Source organism: Onychostruthus taczanowskii, unplaced genomic scaffold, assembly GCF_017590055.1.
Source record: "Onychostruthus taczanowskii isolate IOZ18803 unplaced genomic scaffold, ASM1759005v1 scaffold23, whole genome shotgun sequence".
Taxonomy (NCBI): domain Eukaryota; kingdom Metazoa; phylum Chordata; class Aves; order Passeriformes; family Passeridae; genus Onychostruthus; species Onychostruthus taczanowskii.
The window spans coordinates 9805811-9829440 of NW_024499573.1; the positions used below are offsets into that span (position 1 = coordinate 9805811).

Sequence of the window (23630 nt, forward strand, 5' to 3'; positions counted from 1 at the left end):
CTCAAATTAACTTACTGTCCTTTGCTTTGAATGATCCCTTGGGGAATCAGTGGAGAGCAGGAAGCACCCAGCTCTTTCAATTCCCAGTTCAATTTGTTGTAGGAAAAGCTGTTACTGTATGTGTATGCCCCAAGGCTTTTGAGAACAGAGAAACTGAACAGAAAAAAAATCCCATTGCCAAACCAGGGTTTTCAGTGCAACTTTAAACCAAGTATCTGGACCCCTCATTCTATTTATTGTGTCCACATCTCACATTGACATCAGCAGTGATTTTCAGTGCTTCATTCAACTCATTTGTTTACTTATTTGCAGGGATTACAACCAAAGCCTCCCATAATGTCATACAGCTTTCAAATCTGAGGCAGACAACTGTGCATTATGGATTGCAAACTGGCATTAGCCCAGATTTTCTGCTCTGTAGCTCTAATCCAGTCTGTTATTAGTTGAAGACAGCATCGTGCAATTTAATTGTTCATGTGTAGGAACAAGACCACATATAATACCTCTGTTGTCTCTCCTTGTCTTCCAAAGCTTATGGGAGTCAGGCTTTGTTGTGAGACTTGTGTTTACCTCTGGTGAACAGAAAGATTAATTTGTGCAGTCCTCAGCTTCCTCACAGAGGTACATCTGTTTTGCCTTCTTTTCCAGCCTTTCCTGCAGAGAAGCACAGGCTAATTTGCCTCCTGGACAAAGAAAGCCCAGAGCCGGTGTCTCACATCCACCTTGCTGTCACAGCAGTGCCACGTTGCTTGCTCTACATGCCTCCCACACAAACGATCTCACAAAGAGCCCTGTGCCGACGCAGCTTCTGTACCCAAGCTGTGTTACCCACAAGCACTAGGAATGCCTCTGCAATGCACTGTGCTCTGCAGGTCTGCTACAAATTTAATGGAAAGGGGGAGAGCAGAGGGTGGGGATGATGCAGAGGAAGAACAAAGGAGCTGTAGCCTTTCCACCCCCTCTGCCATCAGCACCATCCTCCTCCACATGCACGCTGTGGACTGCACACCTGCCTGCGCCCATGCCGCAGTCACCAGCACAGCAGCTAAGGCTGGACCCCAGCTATTAAAGCCTTGCTCACAGTCATCAGCTTCCCTTCACAGCAACCTCTCATGATGAACTGCCCCCACATCTCATGCAAATTTTAATGGAAAATTGTAAAGTCTAGAGATAGTTGAAGTAGTCCTGTGTGTGGTTTGGTTCTTCTCATTTACCAAATCAGCTTTGTTGGAGCCAGTTCCAGCATACAGCATATGGCTCCGTGGAGCCAGCTCCACATATAGCAGCTCCGTTGTAGAAGCAGTGTAGAAGGAACATCTCCTAGACCTTCTCAGCCTCAGGAGCAGATACGCCAGTGCACGGAGGGCACTGGGTCTGGATGGCACTCTTGACATGGCAGGCTGCCACCCCTGTGACAGAACAGCCGTATCTCTCCTGGGTGCAGCAGAATCACTCTCTAAATTCCCTCTTAGCATGTTTAGATGACGCTGTTTAGGAGCAAGGTGAATACAGACCATACTCGCGACCGAGGGAGTGAAGCACGCTGGAGGTGGCCCTCGGGGGCTTTTCTGAGCGATAACAACACGCAGCGAGTGAGATCGAAATGACAGAGACCCGCGCCTCCTCCAGGGAGGACGGTCAAAGAAATTCCGCGAAGCTGCTAGTCACTCTGCCTTTCTTCTGCTGCTTCGGTGGTGTCTCCCAGAAAAGAAGACTGAAGGAGGGGTGCGGGGGCTGTGGGGTGACCCCGGCGCGGCGCGGGAGCCGCAGCATCCCCGAGGGGCGCTGACGGAGCGCGGCCGGCAGGGGGCGGCACAGCCCCGCGGCACCGAACAGGCCCAGCCCGGCCCCGCCGTGTGCCTGCCCTCAGCTCCCTGCCCTCTGCTCCCTGCCCCCTGCTCCCTGCCCCCTGCTCCCTTCCCTCAGCTCCCTGCCATCTGCTCCCTGCCCTCTGCTCCCTGCCCTCTGCTCCCTGCCCTCTGCTCCCTGCCCTCTGCTCCCTGCCCTCTGCTCCCTGCCCTCTGCTCCCTGCCCTCTGCTCCCTGCCCTCTGCTCCCTGCCCTCTGCTCCCTGCCCTCTGCTCCCTGCCCTCTGCTCCCTGCCCTCTGCTCCCTGCCCTCTGCTCCCTGCCCTCTGCTCCCTGCCCTCTGCTCCCTGCCCTCTGCTCCCTGCCCTCTGCTCCCTGCCCTCTGCTCCCTGCCCTCTGCTCCCTGCCCTCTGCTCCCTGCCCTCTGCTCCCTGCCCTCTGCTCCCTGCCCTCTGCTCCCTGCCCTCTGCTCCCTGCCCTCTGCTCCCTGCCCTCTGCTCCCTGCCCTCTGCTCCCTGCCCTCTGCTCCCTGCCCTCTGCTCCCTGCCCTCTGCTCCCTGCCCTCTGCTCCCTGCCCTCTGCTCCCTGCCCTCTGCTCCCTGCCCTCTGCTCCCTGCCCTCTGCTCCCTGCCCTCTGCTCCCTGCCCTCTGCTCCCTGCCCTCTGCTCCCTGCCCTCTGCTCCCTGCCCTCTGCTCCCTGCCCTCTGCTCCCTGCCCTCTGCTCCCTGCCCTCTGCTCCCTGCCCTCTGCTCCCTGCCCTCTGCTCCCTGCCCTCTGCTCCCTGCCCTCTGCTCCCTGCCCTCTGCTCCCTGCCCTCTGCTCCCTGCCCTCTGCTCCCTGCCCTCTGCTCCCTGCCCTCTGCTCCCTGCCCTCTGCTCCCTGCCCTCTGCTCCCTGCCCTCTGCTCCCTGCCCTCTGCTCCCTGCCCTCTGCTCCCTGCCCTCTGCTCCCTGCCCTCTGCTCCCTGCCCTCTGCTCCCTGCCCTCTGCTCCCTGCCCTCTGCTCCCTGCCCTCTGCTCCCTGCCCTCTGCTCCCTGCCCTCTGCTCCCTTCCCTCTGCTCCCTTCCCTCTGCTGCCCACCCTCTGCTCCCTGCCCTCTGCTCCCTGCCCTCTGCTCCCTTCCCTCTGCTCCCCGCTCCTGCCCCAGCGCGCCCGTGAAACGCTCCCGTCGGTGTCCCGACGAGCCATGGTCACAGCACCTTGCTCCCGGGCTGGAAACGCCAGAGGTGGTGGGGCAGGATCCTGCTGATCTGGGAATGCTCAGCAGTGATGGGACCAGGTACCAGCCCCAGCCAAGTATCCACGAGGCTGGGACTCACGGAGAAAATCTTAAGGCTCACTGATCTAGAGAAGGCAAGAGAAGATGTGACAATGTTTAAACAGGTGAAGGCTGCTACAAAGGGAAAGTTGTCCTCCAGTCCCACAAAGCACCAGCTACTGGATACAGGCAAACACCAGATTAGGTCAGATGCTTGAATAACATTTCTGATGGTCAAGGTTTTTTGTTTTGGGTAGTAGTGTTGATTTCTTCTTTATTACAAGTTCTTAAAAACCTCTCGTGACCTGAACAGACATATGGCCATCCAGGAAACAGCCTGGTACCTTCCCTGGCAGTCTGCTCAGGCGCTGATTCAAATGTTGCACTGGGTCTCTGTTTGCTACAAACTAAAGATCTGAAGACAATTGAGCTCTTCTGGCTGATGTCATCGTTACTCCTATCAGTTCTTAAGAAACCTTATATAAAAATAACTTTTTAAGAAAGAGAAAGAAGAGGGCAGAGTGGATGGAAAATGAAGGCAGAAGGGAGGAAAGAAAAGAAGGAAAGAGAGGAAGGGAGGGCAGGCAGAAGTGTACTTAACTTCCTCTCCTCTTCCTAGTCCTGGAAATCCCAAAAATTCCTGGAAATTTCTATGCTTAAAAACAGTGGCATGTTCATGAAGAGCCTTTCTGGCTCATTATACAACAAACTTACTTCAGATATACTGTGTGTGGCTGGTAACCATTCCATGAGGATCAGTTCCAGTATAAAAAAGAAGTGCATTTTAAGTAGAGTTGAAACAATGAAGAAATCCGGGAATCATCTATCATGCCCTCTCTTCACTACTGGCATTTGCCATTGTTGTCAAAACAGTCCCACATCAATAGCAACATTTATAGAAGATATTCAATGTATTAAATGTTAAGAACACGATTTACAGGTCACATTAGGCTTCTCAGAAAACACCAGTGACTCATCTTGCAATTGCTAATTAATGGAGTATACAATTACAACTCTCATTCATTGCTCACAACGGAGCAGAACACAATTTACAGTCACACAGGCTCTTGCAGAGACACCACAGTTGTCAGAGTGGCACAGTCCTGGCACAAGGGAACCTCTAAGACCTCCTCCTCCTGGCAGAGGTCCTTGCTTTTGATAAAGTTCCTCCCATTTCAGCCCTCCCTCTCCACTTTCAGAAATGTTGTGCACCACAAACCAAGCTGAAACAGCACAGGCAGAATCTCCAGCCACACTGTTTCGTGTCATTAGAGACCTGCATCTTACTTTAGTCCTTGTAAACGCGTGTTCAGCCACCACAGCTCTTGCTGAGCCAGCAAAGGAAACACTGCCTAAAGTAAGTATACACTTATATATGTTGACATAATCAGGGTGCAGCGTCATGACCTAAAATAAAATCAGACCAACAAGGTTCACAGTATTCCCAAAAGCACAGGGCTTGTCAATCAGATCAGATCAGATGAGGTATTTCCTGCAGGCTAAGGCGGTCCTCCCATGCTCTGACCAAAAAACCATTGAGCTTTTGCATCTGAAGCAGTGGGAAGCTTGGGGACAGACCTGTAGTTTGTCAAGGGGCTCACAGAGTTTGAACAAAACACCATTGGTGGTGTAGTAGGAGGAGCTGCAGTCAAAAAAATACTGAACTGTCACTCAGTATCAGTATCCGCTTGAACCAAATACATGACACTGCAAATAGCTGGGGCTTGAGTACAAGCCTGGCACACACTGATAGTTGAGCAAATCTGAGGATAAAATCTGTGATCAGCTGTGTAAGGGACGCTACTGCAACTTGATATTCAGGCTGCTGAGCATAAGGGCCTCTTGTGCTGCTTAGCCAATGTTCACAGGGTGGATCTGGCATCATGGAAAGCTTGTGGCTGGGCAAGGCTGATGATTGGAAAGGTGGGATTAGTAGCAGACTCAGAAGCAAGCAGCTGTGGTCAGGGGGAGCAGCTGCATCTAGAAATTCTACTACTCAAAGGGCCGATGTCCTTGGATGCCAATGAAGCCATTGGGCACACTCGTCAAAAGCATCAATCAGCTTGTTCTGATCTAGTAGTGTCCCATGTTTCTTGGTGGCCTTCACTCACCAGTTGTGGGGAAAAAAAAACAAAAAACCAAACATCTACAGCACTAGATTAAAATGCCCAATGTGAAATTTTGTTCCTTTTATGTCAGACATTGGATGGCTCTTCCTCAGAATTGAAGGTCTGTGTAGCTTGCACCTTATTTGAGTCAGTGTGTTTTGATCATTCACACGTGAAATGCCTGCTCTGTGCTTTCATAGCAAGCTGAAACAGGAAGTAAAACTCCCAACTGTCTCAACATGTCTGGACTTGATTTCCACATACCACATACTTGCAAAGCTCAGCCTAATCCTAAACTAACCCAGGATGTGAAGTAAGAAAAAAATTAGAAAATAAACCTTCACATCTGTTCAAATGAAACTGCATTTGGACAACAAATGTGTGCTCAGACTAAATGGGTGTTTTAAGCCATACTGTCACTGAACTGTGACTTACCAGAAACAGAACAGAGAAAGAGGAAAAGGGTAAGAGGCAATTCCAGGACACAACCAGTTGTTATAATCAACTCTTGACACATCTTTCTGAAAACAAATATTTTCTTGACCAGTGAAATACTTGTATGTGTCAGCCTAGTAATTTGGAGTATCACCAAATGCCCCTTGTACTTAGAGAGGTGGTGCAATACAGATTTTTCATGTTTTCTGGGTGAAACATTTGACTTTTTTCCAGCAGGAGAGGCCCACTGCAAGAGAGAAAGCAAAGGGCCAGAACAGCAGTGGCAAGCAGGGCTGCACATCGAGGGAGTAATGGATAAATTCAGAGATTATGTCGTTTGGAGTGTGACTGCGATTTCATTAGTCTTCATTAGACCCACGGCGTGTTTTCACGTGGACACCCGGTGCAGTCCCACCCCTAATCTCTCTTACTCCTTACACCTGTACGCATTTCCAGCCGGCTCCCAAGGACAGCCACGCGTGTCCCAGCAGCCACGGCAGGCACGGACACCCGGGCAGCGCTGCTGGCTCCCCGTCCAGCCTCGCAGGTCGGTGCCAAGCCGGTCTCCTGCACCAAGCCGGGCTCGGCCGAGAGCGGCCGCCGTAGCCGCAGAGTTGCTTCGCCAGCACAGACAGAAGCGGCCTCAAGACGCGGCTCAATTCCCTGCCAGAAGGGCCCCCGCCCCCCACGGAAGCTGAAGGCGCCTGGAAACCCGCTCGTGGCACCCCCGCACGCTCCGCTCCGGGGCTGCCGCAGAAATCCCGATAGCCCCTGGCGGCCCTTCCGCCGGCACAGATCCGAGCGGCCGCTGGACCCGGCCCGGACACGGGACCGCGCAGCTCCGGGCCGCAGCGGAGCGCCCGCCGGCGGAGGAGCCACGCGGGGCAGGAGGAGGAGGGGCCGGCGGCGGGCGGGCCCGGCGCGCCCCGTGGGCTGGGAGCTGTAGTCCGCTGCCGCCCGCTGCCGCGCAACCGGGAGCGGAGGAGGACTACAGTGCCCAGGATGCCCCGCGGCGGTCCCGCCCCGCGCTGACTCGTGCAGCACGTTGTCCGGCTAACGCGCCCCGCGCCCGCTCCGCCCGCAGCGCCCTGGCGAGCGGCGGCTCCGCCGCTCCCATCGACCAGCACGGCAGGTCAGCGGGGACGGGGGGTGGCCGCGCTGCCGCGTCCCTCCGGGCCGGGGGGCGGTGGGGCCGTGCTGGGGCCGACCGAGGTCGTGGCGGTGCGTGCAAGGGGAAGCGGATGGAGGGTGCCGCGGTTCTACCGGTGCCCCGCAGGAGGGGAGGGGGCTACGAGCAGCGCGGCCGTGTCCCCTCGCTGCTCGCCCTTGGCACGCACCCGGCCCTGCCCCTCCGGGTGTCGGCCCGGAGGCGCTGCCGGGCAGCGCCCGCTTGGGCAGGCAGGTGGCCGGGGCGCGGCGGCCCTGCTCGCTGCCGTTGCTGGAAGCGCTCCCCGGGCCTGGCGAGAGAGTTGCAGCCGGGGCTGGTCCGGCGCTGCCCCGCCGATGACCCCGCAGGCGGCGGGGCCGAGGGGCCTCTCCGGCGGGGGCGGCCTCGCAGCGGGCGGGCTGAGGCGATCGGGCCCGCTCGCGGGGCAGGAGGAGGCCGGGCGGCCGGTGCCCGCCGCCTGCCGGGGGCGTCCCGCCAGGAGACCCGCGCCGCCCTGCCCTGCCCTGCCCTGCCGGCCGGGTTACTGCGGCTGGGCTGGAAACTGGTGGGAAAATACCACTCTTGGGGCCGTTTGTAGGGTCCCGGGCCCGCGTGCCTTCAGCTCCTTCGTTATGGCTGTTCGCTGGTTTGGGTTCACGGACGTGGCACAACGCTCCTGATCCAGGTGGTTGGTGATAAGAGCGTGGGATTTGTTTGGTTCTGGCGGGGAGCTGCGGAAAAGCCGAGACTCACAGTTTTTCTTCTTTTTTTTTTTTGGTCTCTAAACAGTTGTGGCGTTTTCTGAATTCACCTCTGAAAACAGTTTAAATTAACCTAGCTCTTGAACATAACTTTTGTCACAGGCATAGCCTGGGCTTTTCTCTTGAGGAAAATGCATGTACTGATGCAGATGTCCATATAAAAGACGTGTTTATTTTTGCTAGCTTTCAGGAAGGAAGGGAGTATTTTTCTTTGGTAAAACTTTGGAGAAAGTTGCAACTGGTGGGTTGGAAAAGTGAGAGAAAGGGATGGTCTTTTACAGGTTAGATGCTGTTTCACAAATGTGGTGGTGACAATACTCATCGAAAAAATACCCAGGGTGTCTGGAATGACATTTCTCCATTTTGTAGAGTTGTGTATCTGTGCAACTACTGTCCACCTCATTCGTGGAGGTATTTCTTCTTAGAAAGCTAACAGAGTAAAGCAAAAAAAAATTTAAAAACCCAAACCAAACAGATTCCAGGGGTCGTTTCTCATCTGTATTTTAGTAGGGGATAGACCTTACACAGTAGGGGAAAAACTTATCCATTTAATTATCCTAAGCTAAATGAGTTTATTAACTGAAAAATCTGGGTTGTGGCTGTGGCACTGGTTTGTGCCCTGCTGTCTGTGGCAGTAGACTTTCAAGATTCAGTAACTTGAATTGACTGTTGTATTATAAATTTCAATTTTAGGCTGCTTATTGTAAATTTCAGTCCTCACAGTGCCTGACATTCTGGCACCTTAACTGTAGACTTGGATATTGTGTAGCTTGGTACTAGAAGAGTTAGATTGATTTTTCAGTATATTCTTTCTTCCATATGGTAAAAATGATGAAACACTGCTGCTGCTGCCACCACAACTGTGAATGAACCACGTGGTATTGCCGTCTATTTGTGGGAGAGTCATACGAGTGCTTTTTTTAAAAGAATACTTTTTGGAAAGCATCTTCTTTTTCCTTATTTGCTATTCAGGAAAAGTGCAGAGAGAGATTTGGGGCAGTCTTTGAAAATGTAGAAATGAGAGCAGGCCAGAGATAAGTGTGCTCCAGATTTAATGGGAGTGGTGTGTAACTCTGTCTGTCTGAAGTGATATCACAGCGTGTGCTTTGCCAGCCAGTGCCAGCAGGAAAGAAGGATTCCGTAGCTCTCCTTGTCCTGTTAGGAGACAGGACACTGGCTGTCTTTCACAGATGATTTGGTACAAAATCTGACCAATATATTCTCTTGGTGATAGTTGTTACTAGATTAGAAACATACTTGCAAATACCTATGTGACTTGAATCTGAGATCAGACCTTTAGTTATTGAATGCTTTTTTAAAGGGCCATTCAAATGGTGGTTTGAACATGTTACTTAATGCTGCAGTTCTGTATTTGAGATTAAAACTTTCGTAGTGAAAACTCTTTTTTTCCCTTTCTAAAAAAAGGACTCAAGGGAACATAACTTTGGTATTAACCACAGTTTATAGATTTGTATGAAAACGTGCATGCACTCAGTAACAAGTTCTCTTCCTGGACACTTCTTTTTATACTAATAATAATAATATTTTTAAAAAGTAGAGGAGCTCTTTTCTACTCCTGCCTCTTTCTTTGCCTTTAGTTGACCTGCTTTGCAGTTTTGATTGAAATCACTGAGGGATGCAGGATCTTAGCATGTCCACATGCAAGAATGTAAATGTCCTGATGACCCTCCATATAAAGCACTGTGCTGGAGCTCCGGGGGTGTTTTCCAGTGGGTAAGCCCTTCAGGCTGTCTGCTAAATAACTCTGTCTCTATTGATAGTGCAATGTCCTGCTCTTATGTTGAGAAGTCTGTCTATCTCAGGAAGGGTGTGCACGCTTTTGAGAGAGAGCAAGAGCCTGCACCACGGCTGAGCAAGAGCCTGCACCAGCACCATGACTGCTGGTGAAATTGAAGAAAGTGTTAAATCACTGCATGCTACATCTGGAGATGCTGGTCTTGCCTTGCTAGGATGCATGTCTTGCATGTTAACTGGTTAACATGCAAGTTAACTGGTTAACTGGTTAACATGCATGTTAGGCTGTCCTTCAGAAGGACAGCAAGACAGCCAGTTACAGTGTAGCCTGTAAAGAAGGCCTGTGTGTGAGGAACTGGGACGAGGAGTTGCTGATGGGTTTTATAATTTTTATCATTGCTTCGGAGGGCAGCAGATAGTCATGGAAATAGAGGTGATTTTCTGTTGTTTATATATATATATATATCAGTATCAGGAATAGTGTGGCCAGCAGGAGCAGGAAGGTCATTCTTCCCCTGTACTCAGCTCTGGTGAAGCAGCACCTTGAGTGCTGTGTCCAGTTCTGGCCCCTCACTTTGGGAAGGACTTTGAGATGCTTGAGCGTCCAGAGGAGGCAACGAGGCTGGTGAGGGGCTTGGAACACAAACCCTGTGAGGAACGGCTGAAGGAGCTGGGGGTGTTTAGCCTGGAGAAAAGGAGACTCAGGGGTGACCTTATCACTCTCTACAACTCCCTGAAAGGTGGCTGTGGTCAGGTGGGGGTCGGGCTCTTCCACCAGGCAGCAACTGACAGAACAAGAGGACACAGTCTCAAGCTGTGTCAAGGGAAATGTAGTTTGGATAATAGGAAAAAGTTTTTCATGGAAAGAGTGATAAAGTACTGGAATGGCCTGCCCAGGGAGGTGGTGGAGTCACCATTCCTGCATGTGTTTGAAGAAAGACTGGATGTGGCACTCAGTGCCATGGTTTAGTTGAGATGTTGGGCATGGGTTGGACTCAATGATCTTTAATGTCTCTTCCAACCTGGTCATTCTATGAATTCTGTGAATATTCTGAATTGGTTAGGTGCAGAGTCCTTTACAGGTTAAATGAGTGGTGCAACAGCTGGATGGACTTGGAAATAGAAGAGCTTTCCTGTGTGTCTACACAGTTATTGTTATTATAGTCATGGGGCTTCTGCAACTGCAGGCTGGAATTTGCTAGCCTGGAGCTTTGTCTCCGAGGAGTTTTTCTTCAGTTCTCTGCTACAGTGGAGCTGTATTTCTTTATTTTTGGCCAGAAGATGGGCCCATGTCATGTAACTGTGTTCACCTAATGATTTTGAAAGAGTACATCACCTTGTTCACAGATAGTGTTTGGAGAGTAGGATGAAAGGGACAGGAAGAACTCTACTGATAAGTAATGTGCTTGGCAGTTGGGCAAAATTATCTTGTCCTCTGAAATCCCAATTTTACCGTCACAAGGATTGTGTTTCAAGTGTTTTTAACAAAAGTGAATGTGTCTGCTGGTACTTTTGAGATGCAGCTTCTGTATATTTCAGCAGACAGCCATTGGCATCACAGAACTTCACTTGTTTCCTTTTCTTGCTGCTTGTAGGTGATGAACAGAGTGGAAGAGCAACTTCTTGTAGAACTCCATGCACATGCAGCAGCTGTGCTATTTCCCTTCTGCTTGGGAGCGTTTTGCAGAGGATTTTCCAAAACCAGAAGTATCACTTTGTTCATAGCTTTATGTGGCCTGGAGGGAGAGGTGCTGATATCTGACTCCAAGCTGCTGGATACAGGAAAGTCTAATAAAATCATTTTGGTTCTAGATCTTTGCTGAATTCACATAATTCACATTGGAATGCAATAGGAAAGTGACTTGAATAGGTGTTAGGCTCTAAAAAACTGTCAGGTTGAGTGCCTGTCCAGACTTGAGCCACATCACTGTAGTCTTTCTGTCCCATGTTTCTAAATTTAGCTGTGTATTTATAACCTCTGCAACCTCTTAAAAGAGTAAAGATTTGGGCTAATGTTTGTTCATAAATCTGCAATGCAGTGCATTAGCATCCTGATACACCTCATACTTACTCATTTTGTCAAGTAGCCTCAGTCAGTGTGATTAGCAATAACTTGCAAAACCACAGAGCATATGAGAATGCCTCCTTGTCTTTCACTGATAAACATGTTTTCAGTGTCCCACGCCGCATATTCTCATGTTTCAACACTTCCTTTCAAGCAAAATTAATGTAGTTGTCTTTGACTTTTATGTTTTAACTACCAAAGCATGCAAATGGACGTTGACTCTAGTGTTCAGGTACCTGAGTTTAGGCTGCGTATGTCTGCACAGTTCATTTTGCAGGAAAACCTCATTGATGCTCAGAGGGTAAAAATATGCATTTTGAAATTTGTGAACTTTTGAGTAGTGAGAAACCAGAGCCATGCTCTACAACCATCTGTGATTACAAAACCAGTTGCTCAGTTGAGTTTCAAAGGCGTGGGTTTGTGTCAAAGAGATAACATGCAATATGTGGAGCAGGTCACCTTGGTGATAATTTTGAAATACATTCCAATTTCTGAATTTGTGGCTGTCACATTAATTGCTAGACAGGTCTCCATGGATGTATCCTTCTGAGTATGAACAGGCTATCAACAGAGTAGACACCATTTGGAGCTGATGATTATAAACATTTGTGAGATTTCTGTGCATAAGTATGGAAAAAGCCTCATCAATCTTAAATTCTGTGTTTATGTTGCAGAGTATGGTGCTGAGACTTAAAGAGGGTATCTGTTATTTTGCTTTTGCCTTCTTAGTAGGTTAAATGTTAAGCATGGAAGGTGCTTTATTAGGTATTTCAGACAGTAAGTAAAGAGTGCAACAGTTTGTCAGTGGGAGAAAAGTTTGGTCTGTATCTTCTGAAGTACTGATATGCCTCTTCTGTTTATACAAAATAAGTGATCCTGTTGAACAGTAGCAGTATTCAAATGAGATGTCTTTATGCAGCACATATTAATGTGAAGTGTACAGGCTATACCAGCTAATTCAAGTACATACAGGCTAAATCAAATATCCATTGCTAGTGGAACTGCAGGTTTAGAGGATGAAAGGAACGCAGCACTCCTGATGCGCATAGATGCAGGTAGATTTCTATTGCTGCATCTCATGTCAAGCTAATGGAAGCTGTGTTCTGGCCAGGGATACTGGTGTTAGGGGGCTCACACATGAATCTGTTTGTGACATAGTCTTTTTGTGTGTGCCTGTGGTTTATGTCCAGTTCAGGACAGTTTTGGCTCAGTTTTAGTATGACCTGTGTGAGGTGTGCTATATTCTCACTGGAGGACTCCCACCTTATTGTGTGACAGCTTGCTCTCAAATTCAGTACTCAGCCTCTCTCTTGTCTTTCCCACAGCAGCTTTAGAGGACCAAGGATGGGTGGCGGTGCCTCGTTACTAGGAGGAAGTGCTGTCCTGTGGGGTGCGTGGGGATCCTAGAAGGACCAATGATTAAAAAGAAAGGAAAATTCAGATTGCAAAATTGAAATGCTTTGAAAGTTCCATGAGCCTTCTAACTACTTGTTTAGCTACCAGAGGTCAGATTTGTAGATGTATTTAAGCATTCATATACCTCAGTTACTTACTTGTAAACAGGAACGTACGTACAATCCTATCTCGGAGGCTACAGGATTAACACTTTGAGATTAACAGTTTGATTAACACTAGAGATGTGGGTACCTTCTGCAATGTTAGTGAATACTGTAGCTATCAAAAGCACTGATAGATACATTTAGATTTGTTTGTTGAGGGGATCCAACACAGAAATTTTTCCTGTTCCTTTCAATAAAAGGTGGGACAAGCTGTAGTTTGGTGACTCCTTTCCTAGTTTCTTTATTAGCTATGCTGATGTGTGTGCAGCACATGGAAAATACAGAGCAATTATAAGACTATGGACAGCTTTTATTTCCCTCTTGCAGTGTCAACATGTTGAGGAAACAAAGTGCTGCTTCTGAATTTCTGTATAGCTCAGAAGGAGGACAACATCCAATAAAAATCTTGTTAAAAAGTAGCTGATTATGTTGTTTTATGGGTAGGAGCATGAGAGGTTTTTTGAGAGCTTTTTTATCGATTCAGTTGAATCACTGTCTGAAGGAAGCAAATTTAGACAAGACATTAAAGGAACAAGTTTAGCCCTACTGCAGGAGGATACTGTAATGAATTTTCTGTGTGGTGTTTGAATTTTTTCACTGAACTATCTCACTGAAATGAAACAGGAAAGGGCCTTTTTTTTCTTTAACTTACCTTGCTGGAAGCAAGTGATTTGTGAGTGCATGTACCTCTTGTGTTCTTGAAACTGGAAGCTGAGAGAGTTTCAGATGCCTAAATATGAAGCTGGAACCGAAACACTTTAGTTGACTAAGGCTATCAAGTATGAAAAATGAGTTCACAAGAAGATTTTGTGCAAAGTGCTGCTGAGGCTGGTTTATATTAGGAAAACTGGAGGGCTGATAGGAAATAGCATGGCAGGGGGTTCTTTCTGCCTCTGGTTTGCCAGTGTCTGTGCAGGGTAAGTAAGCACTGCTAGAAGATGTTGAACTTTTCTGTGTGTTCCTTTCTGAACTTGCTATTTTGGGGGAAAGAGAATAATTCCCATGTGCATAGGAAAAATACATCCCCTCTTTGGCAGTACTTTTCTCAGTAGCAATGACTGTCCTGTGTGTGCTGTAGGAACAAGAAGAGCTTGAGAGGAAATATGTGCCTATCAATAGAGATGAGTAGTGGCTAAATTCTAGGTTTGCAGTTTATTTAGTGGTCTTCAAAATTCCTGTTTGGTTGCCTAGTGTCCTGGTTTAGGACAAATTAGGGGAAATCTCCAAAAGGGAGCCCCCTAAAAAAAACCTCCAACCACCCCTCCCCCAATACCGGGTTCGGGAAGGAATTCCTCGGAGGAGCACAGTGGAAAACAAAACCTATTTATTAACAAATAACAAAAGGACACTCCCCAACACAAGAAAAGAAAAGAAAACCAGGCAGTGCTGTGGAGGGCGCTGAGCTTCTCTCGCAGACTCCGGGGGTCCTGGACGTCCCAGGTCAGATCCGGAGCCGGTCCAATATCTTCAGGGGAGGGTAAGAAAGAGGGAACGAAAGAAAAAGGAAAAAAAAAACCAGCGTAGAAAGCAGAAAGCGGCAAACAGCAGCTAGCAGCCGAGGCAGGAGCAAGCAAGCCAGCCAAGCCAAGCAGCCAAAAGCAAAAGCCAAGGTGCCTGGTCACACTCACACCCCTCCCTCCCCGCCCCGCCGCGGCAAGACGGCCGGGGGAGGAAAAGGCGCAGCTGCCAGACACAACACACGATATTGGGATAAAGGCTGTCACCCCACGACACCTAGGTATTTTAAGAGTTGGCAAAAGGGCTTCATTTTTTCACATACGTATGTATAAACAACAGTTTTTAATGGCCCAGTGAAAGGCAGGTCCCTTTGGACTAACAAAGATGCAATAAGCACAAGAATTCCATTTGCCTGGTAAAAAGGTGTTTGAGGTGGAGATTCAATCATCAATCACCCGTCTTTGTTTCTTCTAGCTCCAGGAATTTTCTTGGTAGTACTTGAATCAGGAGAATGAATCCCTGATTAAGACAGTCTCCTGGCAGATAAGAGAACAGAAATACTTCCTAATCTCTGATCTTTATGAGTGCCTAAAAGCTGCATCTCCCAGTGCATCTGAAAGAAGTGCACTGTCATGTCTGAGATTTTCAGTATATGGTATATCTCACAAGGGGCTCTTACAGGCCTTTGAAGTAGCTGGAGATGGGGAATTTGATTGGTTTCACATGTTCATGCCAAATCTCATGGTAAGTAGAACTTGAGGTTATGAGATATTGCAGTAATACATATTATGGAACACTGTAAATAATTGAACAGGGTTTTTTTGTCTGTGGCTTTTCAGTTTGGGATTGAATTTCCTTCTGTTCCCTGGCAAGTTCTGTGGACTGCTTCTTTTTCACAAGCACTTCGTCTAACCTTCAATGATCTGTTTCTCCTGGAGGAGCAGTGCTGTGTGTTCACCTCTAAATGACTGTGAGACTCTTCCCTGCTTGCCAAAATAGTTGAAAATTCACCTATGGGTGAAAAAGCACAAACAAATAAGATGCCTTGTTACCTTGTGTAATTTCTTTAGGAAAGTAAACTTAAAAAAACCAAAAAAGAATAAAAAAAAGCCCAGAACACAGGTTGGAAAATTAAACTCCAATAAATTTTGAAATGCATGTATGTAAATTGTTCAGATGATGCCAGAATTTTATCTGAATTGGCTCCTTTTCTTGCTATTGGACATGGTGAAAGGAAGTGCATACCCGTGTTAGTTAGCCTGTGTGAAAGTCAAAGTTCTCTCCCCCACCCCCACCAGTATCAGACATATAATTTAGCTAGTAGTGAGAATGGGATGACGTTTTCTAAAATGTCACTTGGTGGGAAAAAAATACCATGTAGTGCTGTATAGGAGTCTATTTTTAAAATGAAACTTGCACTTCATTAGTTTGAAGAGTAGTCTGTGGATAAGAGACATATTTTCAAATGCCAACAGACCTTAATCAAGCTTAGAAGTTTAGGTTGTATTTAGGGCCAGCTAATTCACTGACAGAAAAACACTGTGGTGTGTTGCACACAAACCAATTGAGAACCAAGCCTAGAGCTGAGCATCAGAGTATTGGTACACACTGAGTGATGCTGTAGTTGAAGTATTTTCTCAGAGCTGGTTTCAGCATCTCCGCTTCTTGCTGTTCCTCAAGTTTTGGTGCTGAAGTTCTTCCTGCAGCTGTTTAATCATCTGAACTAAAAATGCCTTGGTAGAGTGGGGGGAAAAAGTGGTGTTTTTTTGAAACTGAGCCTGCTTTCCAGTGTAGTTTACTGCCTACGTCACCATGTAGGCCGGAAGGTCCTGGTTTTAAAATTGTGCCTTGTAGCACAACCACTGGAGTGCTTATGTTGCCTGTGCAGACTTCTTGCATGTTTTTGAATAGTTTGTTTTAATGAACCTCTTGGACTGTGTTGCAGTGAGTATTTTTTTGTTTTAATGAGGTATTTGCCTCACAGCTCAGGAGTTGTGTCTGTAGCTGTTCCTGCTCAAGCTGTGGGAATCTGTTGGGTTTCAAGGGAATTTTACTCTAGAGACTGTGAAGAAGCCACTCTACTTTTTTCTTGCCCAGCCTACAGCTGTGATCTCAGGTTTGCTCGCTGACCATGAGCAGTGGACAGTGAGAAGACACAAATTTCTGAGATCCCTGCAGCATGGTGGAAGATGTGCCAGTGGACAGAATTACACTCACCTGCCCAGGCAAATGCTCTTTTAAAGAAATGTATTTTAAGCAAAGCTAGAAAGCAAAATGGCTTTCTAGAAACCAGAATGCAGAGTGCTGATTCGACTGCAGGAGACTTTTGTATTTGGGGAAGAAGAAGACTTGCCATTGTCATCACATTTGTGTGCTGAAGTATGCTGTCACCCAAATGACAGCCAGCTTTTCTCCAGCCTCATATGACCATAGGGCAGGAGCCAGACTTGTCTGTCCACTCCTCAGAGCGGGACTGCAAACATATTTGATGAATAAGTTGTTCAGGATTGCTCTCTCTTTATTTAATAAAATAAAACAAAACACTAATCACATGTACTGTGAAATAGCTCAAATGAGGGTAGCCCAACATGCTGTAGTAGAGAAGCATCACTTTCTTTGAGTGCTTCAGTATTAGTGGGATGGCAGTGAGAATAAGCAGAATGAGCACTAGTCCATTCATTGTCTCATGTAATCACCTCAGAGTACCACCCAAGTCCAATCAGTACTCTGCCAGTGTCAGGAAGAACTTTGGACTTTTAAGATTCCTTTATCCCTGTCATTAAATAAAACATAGAAACCATTCAGTAAGGGTATGAAAACCTAGTTTCACGGGTTTGTCACACAGAAACTAGCTGACCTTCCAACCCTGGCATATTTATAAATATATGTGGTCACATGATGCAGTTAAAACAACATGTATTGCTATAGTTGAATATGAAGACTGTGACTGGTCTCCTGTTCTGTGCAGCAGTGAAGTACTAGAAATAGAGATGATTCCTAAAATCTGCCTGAAAACTGTCTTGATGTAGTTGATATGAACTACACAGAACTACTGAATAAGTTGAGCAGGATTTCTGCTATTGGAGAAACCGCCCTCTGGCTTGAGCCACCTCAAGAACCATACTGAAACAGGCTGGTTTTACCTACCGCTGGGGGAGTTGCTGTTAGTTTTTCTGGTTCTCTTAATGGCAGTAGAGTTGAAGAGGTGACATTTGTGCCTCTTCAGTTTGCTGCTTTTATTACTTCAGCCTTTATTAGAGACTGTAGAGACACATCTTTTTCTTTTTTTTTTTTTTTTTCCTGGACAGTTCTTGAGCAAATATTCTGGTTTATGCCAATAATTTTTAATTCTCTCCCATTTCTTTTTACTTCTTGCAGTTCTTGTGTGATTGGTGATTGGTGAAAATAAGCCTACACTTCAGGAATGCAAGAGGAGCAACAGCCTGAGGTAGGGAAGATGAAATTTGTATCTCAGTACAATCGCAGGGAAGGTCAAGACTGAATCAGCCAGGTTCTTCCACTTATTTTTGGGCAAGTTCTGCAAAGTCTTAGGACTGATAATGCTGGTGTGAGACCCCTTTTAAAATGGGAATGGAGAGCTGAGTGCTAGTTTTCTTGATACATTTCTGTTCTTTTCTGGTTCTCTTTCCTTCCACTTGCAAAAGCTAAAATGGGTATTTTCTATTATTCTGCTTGCATGTGAGGAATTGCCTAACCTATGAGATTAAACCGTTAGGAGGAAAAAGGTTTTGTGAGTAAATTACAGAACCTGATTATATAATCATTGTATAATCAATGATTGTATAATATATATCTCATTGTACATGGCTGAAGTTCCTTGCCATATTAAATTGAGATGCTTTTTCTATCCTTTCTGTTCCTTTTCTTCTTCTTTCATATCCATGTATCTCAAAACCTTTTTCTGGTGTAATAGGTGAAGCTCAGGAAGTTTTTATCCTATGAAGTATAAGAAGTCAGTTCTTTTGTCCTGTTAATAAAAAGAAAGAACAACAGATTCCTAATGTGGTGGTTTAGTGCTGTGCTTATTGCAGTGTTTTGATGTTGTGATGACAAAGCCAGCATAAGTGATAGGATTAATTCCATATGTTACAGATGGATAAATTTTTCCAAAATATTGTTGTGACTAGACTCAACGTATGCAAGCAGTAGTAAAGCCATATGTTGTGATCAAAAGCTGAGCTGGTGTTAAATTAGATTTGTGCATGTAATTGCAATTTGCAGTGTAATTGCAGTTTGCAGTTGTCAATGAACAGACTTCTGCTTTGTAGTGAAAGGATGATGTGTTGCTGTGACTTTTTTAAACTTTGCACTGTAAAGCTGTTGTACTTTTTGAGTTTAGTCCATGAAATGTATAATAAATTTTTCCTTGCTTTCAGTGGGGCCACGGTAAGACAATCAGGATTTATTTTCTCAAAATTCCTGTTTGGCATAATGGAATGCAAGAAGAAAATAATTACTCTTATAGAAAGCTCTTAACATTTGGGTGTGCTTTGTACAGCCTTGCCTTAAACCTTACCAGGTTAAGTACAAAGTGCATAAACCAATCATTTTAGCTAAAAAGCTGGCATCCATCAGGAGAGGTTGGCTGCCTGCTTGCTGACTCATTAATGTTGTCTTTCCTTTGGAAAGTACTTAAATCATGATGGGTTCTCATCCCATCTCTAACTTTTTGACTTACCGTTGTTCAGAAATTCCAAATTCTTCCAGTAATCATCCTGATTAAACTTGGAATTAAGGTAGTTACCTAAAGGTAATTTATAATTTAGCATTCCCTTACTCCTGAGTCTTTTCTGCACTAACTCTGCCTCTCTGGCTTGAATGACATTGGCTGAATGACTGGAATTATTTAAATTCTATGCACAGGTTTTAAAACTTGCTGTTTAATTAAAAATAAGAAAGGTTTTTGTTAGCCAAAGACCTGTATCATATACTTCTAGGGATAATATCGAAGAGTCAGTGTTTGTGAATCTTTTCAATTGCCTGCTGTTCCTTTAGAGAGCAGAACTCTGCAGATGCCTTGTATCTTTTGATTTTTTATATGTATAATGTCAACATACACATGAACTTTTTAAGATTTGATGTGCATATTGTGTAATTGCCTTATTCCAACAAATACTTGGCCTGACTCTTCTAGAATGGATGTGCTTAGTCTTGTGAGTACTGATTAACTTTGTCAGACTCCTGACAGACTAATGCTGACTGATAGTTGAGTCAAATGGTATAAAATAATCAGTGCACATTTTAGTTTTCAACACAAAGTGCTGTAGTACTGTAGTAGTGTTAGAGATAAATTTGTTTCTTTTTATCTGGAATCCCGTTTATTTTAAAACTCTGTGTCAGGTATAAATATTATCTCTTAAAATAGGCATGAAGTAGTCAGTTTTCAAGATGTACTTTCTCATACTCAGGCAGATAGGAAAAATAGTTGTAAAATCACAGATGTTTTGAACTGTGGCACTGCTTAAATTACTTACTTGCTTGAATATTATTGGTAGGTTCAAACTGAGTAAACTCACAAAGGGAAAGATGTATTGAAACATTTCATTATAATTCCCAGCCTCCTTTTGAATTTGTTTCATACAGGCTGCTGCAGATCCAATGTCGTCCTCTGATGCACCAGAAGATGGCCCAAAGGAAACGTCAAGTATATCACAGAATATCTGTATGTTTCTGGTTGGACTGGGGAGGGTGTATCATACTGGAAGGGGTATTTAAATGTCCTTGCCTTTTCCTTACCTAAAAAGGACAGGGCTGTTGGCAAAAAAAGGAGATGCTGATGAAGTCATAGCTGATTCAATTTGTTCTTGATTTGTTTCAAGTCCCAGTTGTGTAAATCAAATTTAGAAAGAGCAATGACATAGATTGTCAGTTTGCTGATCCCATACTTTTAAAAGTAAATATTTTTAGACTTAATAGATACACTCAGCTATTGTTTTAAGCTTAGCTATTGCTTTCTAAGCCAGTAATGCATGAGTATATGTTTGCTTTGACAGTCTGGCATCTAGTGATATGATGGCGATGAGTTGTCCCAAGTGAAAAGCTTTGCCCATGCTAGCATGATAATATTTTGGCAAGCCTACAGGATGTGGCAATAGAAGTATTCCAGCCAAAACTGTCTTGTGAAGCCCAGGAAGAGTATCTTTTCTTACCTGTTATTGGTAAGATCAGATAATAACAGGCATTTCTTTCTCAAGAGGAAAAAACAAAGGCTTCCTAGGATTTGCTTTATCTATATTGATAAACTGTTATGATATAATGTATCCAGTGCTCATTTATAACAATAGGAACACGCTGATTGTGCTTTCTGGCAAGTAATAAGCTCTGAACCACCTTAGGGCAAATTAGTGTGTAATAGTAACACTACTGAATAATTCCTAGGGATCTCAGCTTTCATGGGAGCAAACAGAGCCTTGACTAAAGCTATGGGAGGTGTATAAGGGAGACTTGAAGGGAGATTAATTTTTTATGTTGCTTTTTTCTCCAGATATAGAAGTTGGTTCAATAAAAACTGTAGGTGCTCCTGAGAATGTTTTCCTTAATTGTGATCTTAATTTAAAACATCTGGTGCTGTACCACTATCACATTTTTTCTTCATATTATTCAGTCCAGTACTGAGTGTATGTGTGAGGTGAAAGCTTGAAAAATAAATAGAAATTAACACTCTTTAAGGGTTACTAAATATGTAGAAACCACTTTCAGCTGGGGGAATCTGAATCATAAATGGCTTTAGGCTAGGAAAGTATTTGAGACAGGTATTACACACACTTCCCCATGTATTATGTTCTCCATTAGGTATTTACTTTTGACCATAGTGAGGGGTGGGATATTTGCTTAGGTGGATTTTTGTTCATCTGCTACGGCTGCTTTTATAATTATGTGCCTGAGAGTGCTACAAATGCAACAGCCTTACCTCTACTTCCTTTTTCACTCATGTTTTGCTTACCTCCTCCTCAGCATCACCAACTGTTTTGGCAGTAACATTGTTGTAGCTCAGACAGTACTGATTGCAGCACGCCATGTTCTTGGGTGTTGACCATGAAGTAGCAGGTTGCTCAAATGCTAAGAAGGATGTTGAAGGGTTGCTTTTCGTTTTTTTTTCGTTGGGTTTTCTCTTCTGTTTGGTTGGTTTTCTTCTAATTTGGTGGGGTTTTTATTTGGTAGGTTTTGGTTTGGGGTTGTTTTTTTTTTTTTTGTTTTTTGTTTTTTTCATAAAGTCTTACAAGATTAGTATTTGTGGGACACAGCTGGGGCCAGAGCCACACAGTTAAACCAGATTCATAAAATGAATGTGTGGTAGGAGGCTGTAATTTATCTGCATCTTTGACATCCTGCCTACAAACTGTTCACTAATCTTTTTTTTTTTGTTCCCCTGGGCTTATGATCCTATTCCAGGCTTCTGGAGACCACTTGAGACCTCTGCTAACTTGTGCAGCAGCTTGCCAGAGAAAGAGAGTTGGTTGGAAACAAAACTCTGCTTTCCTGCTTGATACTTTTTTTTCCTAAGATGCATTACAGCTTTAGGATGACTCATTCAAAGCAACTTTAATTTCCCATTGATGTAGAGTTAAGGCTTCTCTGTCTCAGTCGATGAGACTACCTGGCAATGAGCATCTGTGACAGAGCTGATAGATCCTCCTGTTTTCCATACAGCAAGCTTGACATGGAGGAGTAAACTCACTTTGTACCATTTTGATCTTAAATAGTTGTTGAGCTAGGGAAGAATGATTGGATTCCTGACCTAAATACCTCTTGAGGTTTAATTTTCCTTTGTGTACTGATCCCTTGTGTGTTAATCACAGAAAAGGCTATGGTTGGTACTGTAGGTATCCTGTATGTGCCAATATGTGGAGGTGACTTTGCCATCATATTCACACCAGTGTCCATGTGTTGCTATCGTTTATATAGATAAGAATCCCAAAACTGAACACTTTGGGTTTAAAATTTTAAAAATGCTTTTTTTTTCTTTTTCTCTAATTTAGTGTATACTTTTTCTAAGTATTCTTTGCTTCTCTGTCCACCTCACCTGCCACACAGCTTCTCTCTTTCCCTTACTGAACTGCGTGGACAACCTGTCCCAGTGTCCACAGGGTAGGAAACCTGGACTGAGACCCATGCTTGGAGGCAGCCTCTCCAGTGATGGCACTCTCAATGATGTAGCTTCAGAATTGAATGTAAGATTACAGTGGTAAATCAATGGCCTTTTAGCTCTGCTCTGCTGTTTAGTGGTGACATTTTTATTTTCTGTCTTACTTACCTGCACTTTATATCATGTGTGCTTTTCTCTTCTGTTTTTCTTTACATTTATAGCTGATGCAGATGCATTCAAAATTCTCCTGGAGATGAAGCTGAAGAAAAGGCAGAAAAGGCCTGCTTTACCAAGCACTGTGACTGAGCTTGATACTGAGGATGGTTCTAAAGTGTACGTGGTTGGAACAGCCCACTTCAGTGACAGCAGCAAAAAGGATGTAGTAAAGGTAAATACTCAGCATGAGCCCTTCAGCAGCATCTTTACAATGTTTCAGCTTAGCACTAAGTAGGATGAAGTCCAGCTCTCTGACTTGGTTTTGTGCTGTAACCTTCAGGTTCTGTTTTTTCTAATTGGCTGTTGGAGGCCTAACAGCACTATGGGATGAGAAGCAGATATGTTACAGTAATAATTTTTGATGCAATACATTGGTCTCCCAGCTCAAATATTTTTATTTGCCCTTCAGTGAAAAAGGCAGATACAGCATCAGTGTTGAAAGCAGAAATCTCACTAGTGAAGCTTACATTGCCTGGATATTATTTGGCTGTAAAACCATGCTGCATAAAACTTGGGTTCCATTCTCAAGCTGCAAATAGGTCTGAAGCCCTAGTGCAAGTAGGAACTACTTAATATTGTACCTCCTGCAAACTCTGCCGTTTAGACTACCTTTATTCAGGAGGTAGAGAGGGAGGAATCTTGTAAGAACCAGGGTTGCAGGGTTGACAGTTCTGCCACAAAGTGTATTCTAACTCAAATGGTAAAATACCACAGAGAACAGTCAAATTAATTTTGTGAATGTGAAAAGTTTAACGTGAAGTATTTCTTCCCTGCTCCCCTCCCCAGCACAATATGTTCACCATTATCCTGTCCCAAAGCATCTAGTAGCTAAGACATTTTGCTGTCCTTCCTTAAAATTTTTATCAATGCATAGTTATTTCGAGAACTCTTATTTACTATTCTATTGTTTTTTTAATTGAAAATTATTATTGGAATGTGATCTTAAGGTCCTTTT

At 45.0% G+C, this 23630-nt stretch overlaps 1 protein-coding gene across 4 annotated transcripts in view; it reads left to right on the forward strand.

Annotated features, from left to right (window-relative positions):
- The first annotated feature begins 6634 nt into the window (after nucleotides 1–6634).
- Nucleotides 6635–23630, forward strand: part of TRABD (TraB domain containing) — a 31966-nt gene continuing 14970 nt past the window's right edge. For 3 of the 4 annotated variants that reach the window (XM_041405308.1, XM_041405307.1, XM_041405306.1), the window contains exons 1-4: nucleotides 6635–6739; nucleotides 17731–17800; nucleotides 19957–20035; nucleotides 22681–22847. In XM_041405308.1, the coding sequence (XP_041261242.1) occupies nucleotides 17777–17800; nucleotides 19957–20035; nucleotides 22681–22847 (270 nt within the window). In that variant the 5' untranslated portion in view covers nucleotides 6635–6739; nucleotides 17731–17776. Of the gene's footprint in view, nucleotides 6740–17730; nucleotides 17801–19956; nucleotides 20036–22407; nucleotides 22545–22680; nucleotides 22848–23630 lie in introns of those variants that run through there. The other variant, XM_041405309.1, reaches the window with a different exon arrangement.